Source organism: Pagrus pagrus, assembly GCF_965226575.1.
Source record: "Pagrus pagrus genome assembly, chromosome: 18".
In the NCBI taxonomy this organism is placed as follows: Eukaryota; Metazoa; Chordata; class Actinopteri; order Spariformes; family Sparidae; genus Pagrus; species Pagrus pagrus.
Window position 1 is genome coordinate 10,603,588 of NC_140202.1, and position 15,610 is coordinate 10,619,197.

The 15,610-nt window shown below is 42.8% G+C and overlaps 1 protein-coding gene across 1 annotated transcript in view; it reads left to right on the forward strand.

Annotated features, from left to right (window-relative positions):
* LOC311273413 (connector enhancer of kinase suppressor of ras 3-like) overlaps window positions 1–15,610 on the forward strand; it is a 50,161-nt gene that overhangs the window by 2,846 nt on the left and 31,705 nt on the right. The window contains exon 2 of the mRNA XM_084380487.1: window positions 12,635–12,798. Within this exon, the coding sequence (XP_084236613.1) occupies window positions 12,635–12,798 (164 nt within the window). The remainder of the gene's footprint in view (window positions 1–12,634; window positions 12,799–15,610) is intronic.

Sequence of the window (15,610 nt, forward strand, 5' to 3'; positions counted from 1 at the left end):
GCGAGTGAAAGGGCGTAGCTTCTTTCAGTTTAAATACTGTTGTTTTGTTTGGGGACTGGAGGAGATGCCCTGAAGCACATTTCATTCAACTCAAGCTCTGATCTTCCAGCTGGACGTGTGGTGTTGTGTGAATGGTATCATATGTGTCATGTGTGGGACTAATTACCCTGGGGGAAATATGCACTTTTCTAATGACAGTGTAGGTGTCACAGAACAATGTTTTTAAATCTGTAATTCAATTAAATGTTGTTTTTGTTGTTAAACAGTTAGATTTGAAGAAGTATATCCAGTGACTCAGAACCCATCTTCACAGAGACGAAAGTTTAAGTAATATGCTGCTAGTCGTTTTCCAAATATAGTCCCCACATGGGCAATGCCTCAGCAGAGGAGAGTTGAGGAGAGCTGGCACCCTTGAGGGAATGTTTAGCTCTAACTCAGCTGAATAGTTTCTCATTTACCAAACATACTTTTTTTCCCCCCTCCCCACTTTTCCACTTTGTAGTTACTGGGAGTACGACTGCCAAGTTTAACAAGGCATCCCAAACATGCAAACCTGCACAACTACTGTCTGACTGAGTGGCTTTTATCCAAACACTCTGGACATCCTCCAGCATTTGCTATACTTAAATACTGGCTAATCAAATTTCAAAGCCCTGCATCTGGAAATGGATTAGCCATGTGAATTTTAGCAATGGGTTTATTTTAAGCAACAAGTCATGATTTAATTCCTACTGATCTAGTTTGGCACACACCTATACAAGGCCTGGTGCTATTAGTTTATCAGTGATGGCTGTGTGTTTGTGTGTGAACATTACCCTTAACCAGAGGTCTGATATGAATGGTCAGATGGAGGTTAGACACGTGCTCGTTCGCAGGTCATGCAGTCATGTGGATGGAAACAAGAGTAGTAGCAAGGGTGTGTGTGGCAGCGTCCTGCCTCTCAAGTAGCACCAAAGTGCCAAGAAGGCAATTATCTTGTCAGAGAGGTGGCAGACATGTGCTGAATGTGCTTTTGTCTTTGACCGAGTGTGTGCTTGGAAAAATAACAGCATTGTGTCCAAGTCTGCACATACTGAATGACTCCTGATGGGTACCTTCAGCAGCCTTATCTTTAGAGATGATAGTGAGGTGTGGGCAATGATGGTCTATGATCCTTATCTGGCCATAACAGAGACTTCCTAAACTGGAGTGTGAACAGACGTTGTGCAGACACCTCACCCTTATTAAGGCATCCACTGCCTCTTTTTAGCACCGACTCTATCGGACAAGTGAAGTCCTATGTTTGGACAGCCTCCACAGGCATCATTAATCCATTTTAGCAACCCTTACACTGTAGGCTGTGTGTGTATGCATCAGGGAGGACAGGTGTTAAATTAATCTAAACATAGGACTTAAGAACAGCGGAAGTCTGTGTCCCTTCTTGTGGCCTCACGTACACATAGAAGTAACACAGTGTAATAACTGAAAGTCATTCATACCTCGTCATCCCTTAAAGTTAAAACTTCTCTTTGTCATTTACCAGTTTCCAATCATCCAGCCATTCAGCTTTAAGAAATGATCTATTGTGTTCCACTGATGGGCTGATAATAACCATGTTACCTTTCAATAGAAAATGGCCTTTAGACTTCAGGGGAAGTGCTGTAAGAGGATTCCCCCTAGGGAGAGGTGACTGAAAGGGTTTGCTGTGGTTTCGCTTCTGTCGCCCCCTCCATGGCCTGTTTCTCACACGGCCTGGTGTCCCAGCCTCATAGCCTCAGGCGCTTCAACATATGGGGACTTCGAGATAAATCATTAATAGGTAATGTCACTGTTCTCATCTAGTGATGAGGAGACAAAGACAGACAAAAGTCTGTGTATTTATCAATTTAAAGGTCTTCACAGTTGAGACGCTGCATTCAGCTTTGATATTATGTTTTGTCAGTACACAGTAATGATCCATAATATGTGCAGCACTTTATAGGGGTGATTTTAAAAAATGTTTTTATCAGGAAACCAAAATCAGTTTGCATTTGCATGCATACCCAACGGTTCTCCTCTCAGTGCCAGGAGAGGAGACCAAGTGTCACCTCGTATGCCTGCCAACCTGGGTTAGATCAGTTTGCTTTTCATTCAAATCTGAAATGTGCATTGCAAATCTCCCAGATGATCTCAGCTTAGCAGGACCTGCAAGCTATTTGGCCGTGCTCAGCCCTAAGAGCATTGGCCCGTGAGGTGCCATGCTTAAGCCATGGGAATAAAGGTTCAAACCTGTGGTGGCACAGCGGGTGCAAATACGGGTCACACGCTGACCGACCTCTCGTGCAGGGATGTCAAGTGCGTGCACTTGCCCACACTCACTGGTTTATCTCATGTCATGATTGTGCCTTAAGGCTCACTCTCACAGTCATGTAATTAACGTTTTTTTATTTATTTAAGTCTTTAATTGCTACTGACCCAGATCTGTGCTTGCATGTAGATTCACACTCGTACAGAGAAGAAAAAAGGAAGTGAATGGCTCTGTTGGTATTGCTATCAAAGCACTGCTAATGCATTTATGCTCAAATAACCACAGAACATGAGAGGAATGCAGTCAACTGCTGCCATTTTCCTTCCAAACCAACAGCTCTGTGAATGAGCAGTCAAAACAGGTCACACATGCCCTTTGTTGCATTTGGGGCCACCAGTTGCTTTTAACGGATTTAAAATGCTGGACTCAGTCGAGTTTGATGGTCCCCGTCGCTGACCAAATACACACAAAGCTCACCGGCTTACACTGTAATGGAGTGTAATGTCATTATGATTATGTAGTGATCTGTAGTTTTATGAACTGTTAGCCACTCTTGGGTTTAGCAGGGCACTTGGGCAGATGCCAGAACAGAGCTGTTCAAAACATGTTCAGACTAGTCCATATTCTCATTCATTCGTGCACAGAGACCCACTGAATTCCTGTTTAGCTATTCACACACTTTAAAATTCCAATCCACATGGGAAAAACAACTGTATGGTTAAAGGGAAGCCCCATACTTTCCTTGCAGTTACAGCACACAAAGGTGTATATCACTCTATTAATGAAAGGCCATAAAGCTGATAAGGAGACACAACTGTGCCAGGCTTCTGTTTTCATTTTGTTATGTTTGAAAGTCACCTCAGGAGACCACAGAAAATCCCATTGTGCATTTCCAGGGTATTTTCTCTCACTTAATTTCCATCTTCCTCTGGACTTCCCCATCACAAATCGACAAAAAACACCCATTTGTTGCTTATTTCCTTATTCTCTCCCAACAGTCAAAGCATCCAACATGCAGGTGACTTGTCAGAATACAGGTCAGCTGTGACAGATCCACCCTGACAGGCTTTGTCATTTTTGAATCCGTTGTGAAATCACTCAACCTACTGAACTGAATCTCATCTTATATATTGATTAATCTCTGCTGAAGGCATTAGAAAGTTTCAAACAACAATTTCACTCCATTGATTTCAATTCACTAGGCTGTACAAAGGTTATTAGAGCAAAATGCCGGCTCTGGATTTGTTAAGCAGGGAGTGGTGGCTCCGCTTAGGAAACAATCATGAGAGATTCTGTTGATCCTTCCTTTTGTTTCCTTTGGTGCAGACATCTGGGGAAAGCCTCTCACTTGCCATTCATCTGTTTGTATGTGGCACTCTTTCGAGTCAACATAACATTCATCATTTATAGGAACAAGGCATTTTCTTAATCTGTCTCGACTGTCAGGGAGACCCGCAACAGCTGCTGGCCGGAGTACAAACAACCTCACCTGGAAATGGGTGGAGTGTATTTAGATGGTGAGAGAGATTCGCTTGTTTGTTCCATTAAAATGATCTATCATTGGTTTGGAGCATTAAAACAATATCTAGGATAACATCTTTAAACAACAAAGCCAGAGAGTCAGTAAAGTAACCACAGCATAACAGTGTGTGAATCTGTTATATGAATGGCTGCGTCATAGGTGCCCTTACCTAGCCTGTGGGTGACACACCATTGCTCACCGATACCTTTCAATGAAGATGACTCACCCTCCCCCAACTGTACCACTCACAGCAGGGAGCATGGGATCAGCAGCCTACAGCCTGTAGGCTGCCGAGTAATGTCTTGAATTGCATTATATTTGCTCCTCACTGTCTTATTGAGAGAAATGAGTCATCGAGAGTTCTCAGGGAAAGTCAATGACTTGTTTATTTTAATGGAATGTATGTGTCCTTTTGTGAGGCGTGTATGCGTGTTTGTTGTTCTTCGTCCACCACAGAGAGGATAGATGGGCTAATGATGCTCTCAATCTTTTTGACCCTTGTGTCCTCCCTCCCTGACCTGGACACAAGCCAGCGGTAAATCACTCCTCTTCCTCCTCTCCACTTCAGCCTCTTCCATCCGCTCCCCCCAACCTCTTCCCACTTCCCCTGTCACTATGGTAGCCTTAATTTTATTTACAGCTCCAGCCAATGCTCTAGCTCTTTGTTGGCAGCCATTGTGATAGAGTGAGTGACCACCAGTAGCAATAAGAAGTCAGAGCAAGGTGCTCCTGCTGGATTTCCCCTGAGTAGAGAGCCAGCTACCAGCTCAGACTTGTGTGTGGACAGGCCTGGCTGAGGAGCCGATCTCCACTGCGGCAGGGTCAAAGATGGACCCGCTGTCAGTTTTGATCGAGTAAATCCTCCGCTTGGCTCGGCAGTGGAATCTTTCTTTCTACTTTTTCAGCCAGACTTTTTAACAAGATTTGAGGGGGGAACTACCCACTGGGAGATTTATGGCAATTAGCAGGTTATTATCCAAAGATGCTTATGGGGATCCACATTGAGAATGGAGCAAGTACTACGCTCAACCATACGAGCCACAGGGACAATTTGATGCTATGTTTGGTTTAATTAAAGGCTTGTTTCTGTCGGTCATATCTTTCCATTTCATAAAAGCATTATCATACAACAGAACAGCACAATGGATGCAAGGTTAAGTTTGGCTCTGCTGGAAACTGTGCTCACATGCAGTGTCTGAGTGCTAGCACACATTTTCCCATGGCAAACTAAATGAGTGTGGCTCATTTCCTCCCCCAAACCTTGTTCATCTTTATTGTGGTTTCCATAGGCAGCTATTATGGTGCTGGTAAATAGCTCTGTAATCAGTATGCAGGGCCACCCTGATCATACACCATACGTGTGATGGGATGAAAGCACTAAACAGGGTTCCCCATGTTTTTCTCTATGACCTGTTTATGTCTCGGTGGCTGTGACTTTGAACCCAGAGTTAAATTTGACGGAGGATGTCACCTCTTCAAAGTTGTAATTTTCTTTTTTCGTCTTTCCTTGTCTTCTCTCTCTTCTTTTCGTTTCCCACTTTTTGCCTCTTTCCCTTCATCTTTGTCTCATCGCAACGAATGGCGTCCCTTAATTATAGTTTGGTCTCAGGGAAATGATGTATAGGTTGTAGCAAAGTGAGTGCTTTAGAAGTCCTGTTGACACATAAACAGTGCAGACTGTTACGCAACATCCCATCTTCAGGAGTGGCTCTTGGGCCACACAGAGACAGTGTCCTTATTGCTTTCGTTATTGCTTTCTAACACCTATTGTTATTAAAACTGGAAAACAGCAGACCAATCCCCGAATTCCAAAAGTGACGGTCTCTATTGTTTGTTGAACTTTCAAGACACAAAGACTTGTGACTATCTTGGGATACTTGTCGACACACAGAACCACAACAATATGGCAGTTGGAGGGGCCAGGAAAGACGAAAGATTGTGGTGGGTGGAGAAGCAGGAACAGGGCTGAGACGAGACGGAGGAGGGGGACTTTTGAGACATTTTTGAGGTCTTTGTTGCTTTCTTTAGTGGGTGTTTATGCTTGTGGTAACGACCTGCAGCATGGCCGGGCGACCGACTGGCTGGAGAGTGATGGGTGTTTATGTTGGCCTGAGAGGTTATTGCTCCAACCCCTGCTCCTGTCCCTGTCAAACACACAAGCCCGGTATAGTACATGCACTTACTATTCCTGACACAGGAATGATAAGCTGTTTACAAACCTGTTGTTGAGTATCACCTTACTGATGTACCCATGAATAAATCAAATTTCTCTCTGTGTTTGACAATAGTTAGAGGTACATGAGTTAAAACTACATATGAATGGTACTAACTTGAATCATGACTTAATGTAGAATAATGAATCACCTGAATAGAACAGAGCCATCGTTAAAGGAATAGTTTGTCATTTTGGGAAATGTGCTTATTTCCTTCTGTCCCATAGTTAGATGAGAAGTTTATCTAGTACAAAGACTGGAAAAAATGATGGTAAAATAAGCATATTTTCCCACATGTTGGACTTAAGCTTGAATGTTATTAATCACACCTGTACTTTCACTGCTATGACCATTTAAATGTCCTCCATGGAAAAAAAGTGTATTGCAGACTAAAAATGGAAATCCAGAGGAAGGTGAACATTCTTACAAAGGTCAGCAGCTTTCGATCATTTTTGACTGTGTTAACCAGGTTTCTCACTATCTGGATATAAGTCGTCTGTGTTTTTGGCATTGCTATATTAGCAACTTGCCGAAACAAGAGAACTGCTTGATTAACTGAACTAGAAAATAGTTCTTAATAAAGCTTACAGGCCTATGTTTGGTGTTGAATGAATGTGAAGGACATCTGACAAGAGAAAACTAAAATATGTATCAGGTGCAAACTCAATGACCTAGACAACCAGTTTTTCAGTTGTTTTTTTCCACACCCTTAGCTTAAGTAGCACCTGTTTAGGTTGCTGCAGGCAAGACACTTACAAATGAGCAGCAGTCTGCGTTATCTCTTTTCCTAGTCTCTCTCTTGCTCCATCCTCTGATCTACTTGTGACCAGAAGTCATCATGTATCAAGTCATACGACAGCCAAAATACCCCTCATAACCTCCTGTGCTCTGACCTGCAACGCCTCCAGACCTCGCCTCTTACCTCTCTCTAGTCAGTACTAACTGGACCGTCCCCCCACCGAACCTCAAACTTGGAAATCTAACAAGGTACCGGCAATGTGACTGAGGTTGTGTGCTGCTAGAGGTGAGGATTAACTGAGCCCAGCGGCTGGCGTTTGTAGTTGCTGATGTGCTTCAACCACAACAGCCCCGTGAACTTTAACCCCCTCTTCTGTCATCAGTCATCGTCCATCACTCTGTGAGAGACAGAGCTGCTTTTGTCTGCCTGTGGACTGACCAGCCTCAGCTGCTTTTTCTCACTTAGGAAGCCCACTCGGGACATGTCACTGCCATTTTGTAGTTGTCTGTGTTTAAGATTAGGGTACATGAAGTGAAACACTCTTTGTTAGCTGGAGGAAGCAGTGATAAGATTAAAACACGGGTCGCAAAGGGTCATAGTCAGTTAGGCTGTCCAAGAGGGATAGAAAACAAAAAAAGCTGTCTTTGGGACAAAGTAGCCTGTGCATAGGACTCACTTAATGTGATATTCATCCTCAGTATCCAAATTTATCTCCAGTACAGTTTCTTGTAGGAATATCTAAGAAACAAATGTCAGTTTATTGAAGTATGGCACAATAAGGCAGATCTTTGCCCTGCCATCAGTTCTTCAGGAGTGAAGAGTCCCCTAGAAAGCTGAACGTTCTTTACTGTTCTCAGATGAGGACACAACATGCTCAATGGGGAGATGTAGAGCACCATTGTGTAACTCCTATCCCCAGTTCCCATTGGAAGAGCCAGCCCAGTGTGTGTGTAGAGGCTTTGTTGTTGTGCTGCTGTGAAGTCATGCATTAGGATAGCTTAGCAGTCGCCGAGAGGAGCTTTTTCTTTCTTTCTAATTACAGCATGGCCTGGTCCGGCCAGAGACCATTGTGCCCGAGTGCTGTGAATTCCCACAATGGAGCTGCTCAGCGGAGAACAATGAGTCAAATTCCTGCCTGTTCCCCGCAGGTTCAGATGCCGGGCTGACAAATAAAGACAGCAGAGTTACAGTGGCTTTGCTATTCTACACCCAGTAGCTTTCCCACTGGCCACCCCAGTGGGGATATTGGTTTGTGTTTGTGCATGTTTGTGTGTGTCCCTGTTTGTATGTGTGTGTTACAGAGTGGCTAGAGCTCCCACTGGGAGCACAGGGAGGGGTTGAAAGATGGGGGAGGTGAAGGAGGAGGGAGCTTGTTTCGTTCTTTTCTGTAGGAGGTGAAAGACTGTTCGGTCTTTTCTGGTGTAATCAAACCCCTGAGAACGAAAAGTTGGCGACCAAGAGCTGCATTGAGAGCATTGTTGATCAAAACTGATCAACATTTTTTCTTAAGACATGTCATGTACAAACCTGTTCTGCCCACACACACAGTGGGTCCAGAGCTATCATGTTCTTAAGAGATTGACCAATTGTCGGCCTGGCCTGTTATCAGATCTGATATTCAGAATTTTCCTAATTACTCAAATCTGTGTGTTTTGTGTCAGATTGTCAATAAACTATATTAATAATCTGAATCGACAAAGTGAATAGCAACTAAAATTAAATGTGGTAAGTGAAAAAGTGCAGTATTTGCCCCCAAAATGTAGTGAAACAGTACAGTACTTGCATCACTGGTTATTCAGAACTTTGACACTAAGATTTTCATTTTTACTGCAAATTTATATTTGTTCCAAATATCAATTGCTGGTACCAGCCCTGAAAAAAGCAAATTACTAATGTACTTGGCCATATAAAACACAATCTGCTGTTTTTGTGCTTCTCAACGGATGGGAAATGCTGAGAATATGACAAGAATAGCCCTGCCATTTGCAAGCCAAAGGGTTCTGTTGTTTACATTGCCAAAAATGTGTGCGTACACAGCCTTTAAGTAGGCTGCAGAGCTCCAAGGCCTCCAAAAGGGGCCAGTTCCACTTGTTGCAACCAGACTGGAATATCTTGGGCTCTTGCTTTCCCAGCTGTCCAGAAATATGCCTGCGTGTGTTTGTACGAAGATGCATCTCTACACTGAAACTGTTGTGTTGATAACCTGTTCTACGCATCAGTGATTACTCAATGGAAGATGGTGGGTGGTTAAAGGACCCCACAGTGAACAGCAGGTGCCATAATGTGACACACAGTCTGGCATTTCAAGTTACCTCCTATTCTGTGTTTGTTTATTGGCCACAGATTTCATTCAGATGCCTTCTTCTCTCTCATACATGGAAGGTCTCTCTGTATATGAAAACTGGTACTAGAATCAATTTGATTGCTTTAGATTGCTGCAGTTTGTCTTATATAGAGCCACTGTCAACCCATTTTTAATAGTTTTTTTATTTTGTGAGATTGAAAGTTAATGTTTTAATGACTCCTGTTTTTGTGTATTCCCATATAACATATAAGAAACTGACAGTTTAGTGTCTATTTATTTCACTGATTATTGTGTTAATTGCAATTTTTCACAAGGCTTTCATGAGTAGAATTATTAGTTTAATTTGATGATTGACATTCAGTCCAGTTTGAATCCATTCAAACTTCACAATGAACTTTGGGGGCTGCTATTTGTCTGGTCCTCTGCCACACAGCTACACCCACTTGCTCTGGTTTGAGGACATTTGCCAAGTGGTTCACAGAGGCCATAAAATGCAAAGCGTTTCATCCTGCACAGGCTTTTGAAAAGCATTCACACAGTTGTCCCTTGTGCCTCCCCCCTCGCTCAATTCACAATAACGTGACACTCTATCTCCTTTACTGGTTACTCTAGCTTTAATGAAAATTGATAGTCTCATACACCCCAGCAGCCATTGATCGAGGCCCAATAAATGTTTTATAAGCCCCACTGTAAGGACACCCCTATTTATTCAAAAGGTGTCAATGGTTGAGTCCAGAGGGAGAGATTGCTGTGGTAGTTTTCTCTTAGGGCCCCTGCATTCTGTGAGAGAGTAATACATTTTCTCTGCCATGCACTTTTACCCCTATTCTCAATCACTGGGGCCATGAAGTGGTAGGTCTCTGATGCACATAAACACACTTAGACTTGCTCCAACTCAAAGCTAATGCAGATCAGTTTGGACCCTGGGATTTCTAAACTATCTGAAGTCTGACTTTTAGGGTCAGTGAGCGTTTGGATATGTGGGGAGAAAACACTCCAATTAATGATGGAAGTGAAAATAGACTTGGGGAGAGGATAGGCCCCTCGTTCATCAATTAGTGGCTGCTTTCCTATATCTACTCTGTGTGGATGATATCGTGTGGTTTTACAACAGCCAAGCTAAAACAACAAACTGTGTAAGCCTCAGCAACTCTTATTGTAAGCTAAAGTTTCCCTGGTGCCCTTTCTTCTGGTTGGTGAGGAGGGTGGCACCATTCCGGAGGAAATGCCTTTTTAACACAGCAGGAAGGAGAAACTTCGCCCCCTCTGGATCCAACTCTTTCTTTTCATCTGATTGCATTAAGGGACTGGCCCAGTGTTTGTGTTTGTGCCGTTGTGGGTTCAGGCCAGTGCTCAGTCGCTGTAAGTCTTTACAATGTGAAGTGGATTCCCTCGCAGACTGATGGCCAGTCAGGGGTTAAGCTTAAAATTCTCTGAAGTCTTGCCGCGGAATTAGCATGCCAGGCAATGAGAAAAATCTAATGAAGCTAACTGGACTTGACTTGTGTGAAGGCTAATGGTTAACAAGTCATGATGGAATTTCCCTTTGATTCAGTGGAGATGACTTGAGGATTGAAAAAGCTTTCATAAGTGAACTTTGATGCCTTGATGGAATTTTAATGGCATTGGAGGGAGTCCTCTGTAGGTAGCGTGAGCCCAAGGGCTGTGTAGTGTGATTGTGATGTCAATTTATATAATAATCGTACCTCAAAGGGCTGCAATACCAGTATGTCAAGGAATCAGGAAGCAAGTAACTTGACTCATGTTCCTTATTTGTTTAGCTTTGTTAGTCTGTTAATCCTTTCAGTTTGATCCACCAACAAAAAAGTTCCAAAAATGCCCAATGGACACCAGCTTTTATTAAATACAGCGTGGGGTGGCGCTTCGGGTTAGCTGAGAAATGTCTGTAAAAGTAAAAGCTTTCTGTAAAAGTCCTGTAAGTCTGATGAAATATGTTCTACTGTGAAGCAGCTGTATCCATAAAGGTAGCTTATTTGCATTATGGACTGTGTGGGTGTGGTTTTATCTGACAGGTTTGACAACCCAAACATGTCTACCAAACAACCCACCAACCATCATCAGGTTATGATTTAAATGTTGTTAAATCCTGAGTGGTGGATGGAAGTATGTGACATATTTTTGCAATTGAGAACAGAAATTCAGCAATCTGTTATATGAAACAAATCAAAAGGGCTCCAACTTTGGCAGAAAATAGTCCCATTACTCATAGTTAGAAGCTGATTGAGAAATAACGATTTCAGGGCCCTTTGAAGGTTAACAAGTTTGTTTATACCTTTTATCAGTATTTTCTGTCCTTTTTTCATTTGGGACATCAAAAACAGAATATTTTCATTGTAGAATTTATGATTTGTGCTGTATTTTATCATTAGGTATTACAATTTTTAATTAATTCCATTAAACGTTTTGATCAGCAAAAGAAAATGTGTAACACAACATGTTTTGTATAACATGAGACAGTGCACAGATACCGACAGATGCAGTCTGAACTTGTTTGGTCAGTGGTTCACTACCATGATACACACACACGTCTTACTGTTATGCATACTTTCTGCAACACATGTGCAGACTGAGTGTCACAGAGGCATGAAGATATGAGGTGCCATTCACAAAATTGGCTCAGTGTCCATAGAGCACACTCATTGGGTCCATAACTTCATGCCCTACATTTGATATGGAAGCAGTTATCTGCTGTTGAGTTACATGTTCCTAAAAAAAGTCAAGCTTTTTGTGACTTGAATGTCAAACTGATAATCGATCTGCCAAATCCTCTCTCATGCTGAAGAATATTATTTGTGTGCAAGTGTGTGTGTGTGGTACGATGTGAGTGAGTTAGTGTGTCTTCCAGCTGACGGGTCTTTCAGAAAAGCAGGGCACAGGGCCATGTATCTGCAGCTGCCCCCTCTCTGTGCGCTCTTTGATGGGGAGAAAGATGGTGTTTACTTCTAGACACACAACTAGACACGACATACACAAAGACTTGTTCTTCACTATGTTGTCTCAACACTACTTGAAGATCCACTGAGGGACACATTGCGTGCATAGGGAGGGAATGTTTGGGAGTTTGTTTATGGCAACATTCTGTATACAACTACATCATGATAAGAGCCTGTTGCAGTCAGTAAACTACAGTACACAGTATATTCATGTGAACACACCCTTGTGTGTTCAATGACCAGAGCAGTTGGTTGAGCAACGGTCCATCTCATGTGTTGTTGGTCGTCCCTGGCACGTTTATTAAAACACACACACACACTTGTACACTCACAAATATAGCAGTCCATTGTTTAACCAGCTCCGCAGACTTAGAGGTCTCAACCGTTACTGTGTGTTTATATGGCAAAGATAGCTGTCACACCTGTTCCTTATCTGCACTGCACGCACACACGCACACGCTATTAGGACACTTGCTGATTAAAATTTCAGATACAGTAGTTGAGCTTAAGTTGGCTCTATAATTTTTTAACTGGGGTCAAACAGCTCTTGGAAACGACAGTTGAACTGTAGCAGACTGATCCGTACTCTTAATGTTTGTCTAATTAGTCTCTGTATTTGCCTTTTTCATCTCCAGGTTTAGATGACAGCCTGCAGCAATATGTGAGCAACTTTGAGCGGGAAAAGATCAGTGGGGAGCAGTTATTGAAGATCACGCATCAAGACCTGGAGGAGCTCGGAGTGGCCAGGATTGGACACCAGGAGCTGGTGTTGGAGGCTGTCGATCTACTCTGCGCTCTGGTCAGTAGATCTCTGCTGCAAATGTGTGTTTCTAATTTAAATACTGTATCAGGAATATTACAGCATAATTATTAATAGCATAATTGTGGTATGTGACCGAATCTCCAGGAAGTATTTGTAACAAAGCATGGGCTCGCCTTTGGTCACTGCCCCCCCTTGTACCTCGCTCTCAGGGTCTGCATTCACTAAAAACTCAGCCTGTAGTTTATGGTTGGGCAGCTAAAGGAAGCAGCGACGCAGAAAGGCTCATCATTTCCCACACAGCTCAGCGGGGTGTGGAGGCACCACAACACATGAAACAGCCTGAGGACACTGGGGAACAGCAGTGTCACTCCGAGAAGAGGAAAGATGAGGTCGTAGGGGGCTCAGTTTGGTAGTACGAAGCTGTGTGAGATTATTAGAAGCAGTTATGGTAATCATGTTGCAATGAATGACAGTTTGATCTGTTTGACAGATAAGATGACATCTCTTTCCACTCAAAGTTTCCTTCATACAGAAAATGCATAAAGCTATGTTATTTTTGGTCTCTGTTTTCATAAATGGAGATCCCAGGCAGATTATTCTTACTGCTGCAGCCGTCTACTCACCTGAGCCATCTTGCTTAGTTCAATTATAGATCCCCATGTTTGGCTCTTATTAGTCGCTCTGGGAGCGAACCAACCTCTGTCCATCATCACAGCTCCCAGAAGAACTGCCAACAAATATTTCTCTGCCTTTAACTTGTGAGCACGTAAAGAGCGATGAAAAGCTTCCATGCTCCAACTGAAAGAGAAGCAGGTTTTCCAGCAGATGGGATCGATTTGGAGTTTTATCACTTCCTGTGCCATAAAAGTCCCAGATTTGGCTCCCTGCGTTTTGATCAGTGTCAGCATTTCTGTCTTTATGCTCTCTTAAAATGCTGTACATTAATCCTTTGGAGCGAGGTATTTTTACCCTGAAGAAACTTAGAAGTTCAATTTCCACTTTCCTACATGATGCTGCATCTTGTTACCATGCTGATCTTAAAACTGTAGTTGGAATGGGTTGGGATCAACAGATTTTATGGCTCAAGAACATGTGATTTGTCACCTCTGCACACTGAGCTAGTATGATATACAGTCTGCACCTATGCTAGGAATAACTTTTGATGACCCAGGTCAAACCAGAAAGTGCACAGGTTACATTAATTCGTCTTCTCTCCTTTGTTGCGCCTTTATTCTGCCTTGCCATCCTGTATTTAAGGTACAAAGCGGTATGGGAGGGTCACTGTTTTTCTGCCTCTGAGCTGGCAACGGAGGTAGTGACAATCGCATATGACAAGGGGGGGGGGGTTAAATGATTGTTATTGCAATGTTATGCCATTGTTTAGCAAGCGCTGTCTGACATGTATTTAAAACACACTGGAACAGCATTATTCAGCCATTGTTTGGTTCAGTGTAAACAAACAAAGGTGGTGTAAAGAAGGGCATTTGTTGCTGGTGGTATTGCGTGATCTGACAGTGGACACCTGGAAGCACTTGGCACATACCACACCTTTTTTGTTTTGAAAGATTTATTCATCATAGACTATGTAAACCATATGGTACATCATGGGGTCCATAACTTCTTTAACTATCACAGTAATCAGGCGCAGATTTTTGTTCACCCCTAGAATGTCAACATCAAGGCAGTGAATCTGAAGTCATTTTCCTCTCGAACAGCATCATAAATTATGCTTCCAAAGTGCTTCCTCAGCATGGTTTTGTTATTTTAAGTGAACCCTTTTCTTTGCACGTGAACTTCATTCCCCTATCAAAATGTACTGTTAGTTTCAAATACCATGTCTGTGTGTGGTTATATGCACTCATATGTAAATTAGTAAGGGTTCAGTAAGGCGATTAAGACCAGGAATGCTGAACTCTGAGCAACCGTTCACCTCTGACTGAAGCAGTTCAGCGAAATGTTTTTTGTCCGATAGGGGTTTCCTTAATAAGAATGAGACCTTGGCCCTCCAGCGGCCCCATGGGAGGAAGTGAGGCCCCCGATTCAATTAGCTTTAACTGAGGCAAGGTCACTGCTACCGACAGGATCACAGGCCACCATCACCTGAAATCCCCACACACTCCCCCCCGACTTTCTCTTTTTTTGTTTACTGTTAGGTCAGGCACTTCCTGTTGAAGCAGTCTCATTCATCTTAGTGACACTTTGCTGTTTGTCTTTGCTCTTGAATTTCAAATGTTTTAAGCAATGGCACATACTACAAATTTGGCCCTTATCATAGTACTTTTTATATATCTGGGACCAGAGCTGTCCTGTTAGCAGTTTCAAACCTGAATCCAAATGAATGATGGCCTAACATACAACCCCCACCACCCTTTAGGAAACATTCATGCTCATGCTTCTCTTCCACCCAAAAGCTATCAATAACAAATTGCTGTCTAGGGACAAAGAAAGAACATTTCAATTAATTTTACTGAGCCATGATGTCTTCTGCAGAGTCAGTGTTGAAACCCAACACTTCTTTATTTATTCTCAGACCCTAGTGACCCTCACAGCGCAGCGTGATATTCACACACACATTAGCTCTCTGCAGCAGTGATTGAACATACAGTATATGACAGATCATCTGGCCTCGTCATGAGCTGCTTTAAATGTATTTTACCATTGCCTAGGGCTGAATCTGTCCCAAGGTATAATGTAACACTTAACCTTAGATGGCACATCATAGCAACACACTCTGTGTAGCCTTCAGGCATTTGTATCTTTTCTTTAAAGTCAAGTCAGATCCATGTAACGCCTGTGGTGAGGGCAGGAAGCGCTGTGTTGTGATAGCCGTTCTCCATTTCTCCCGACG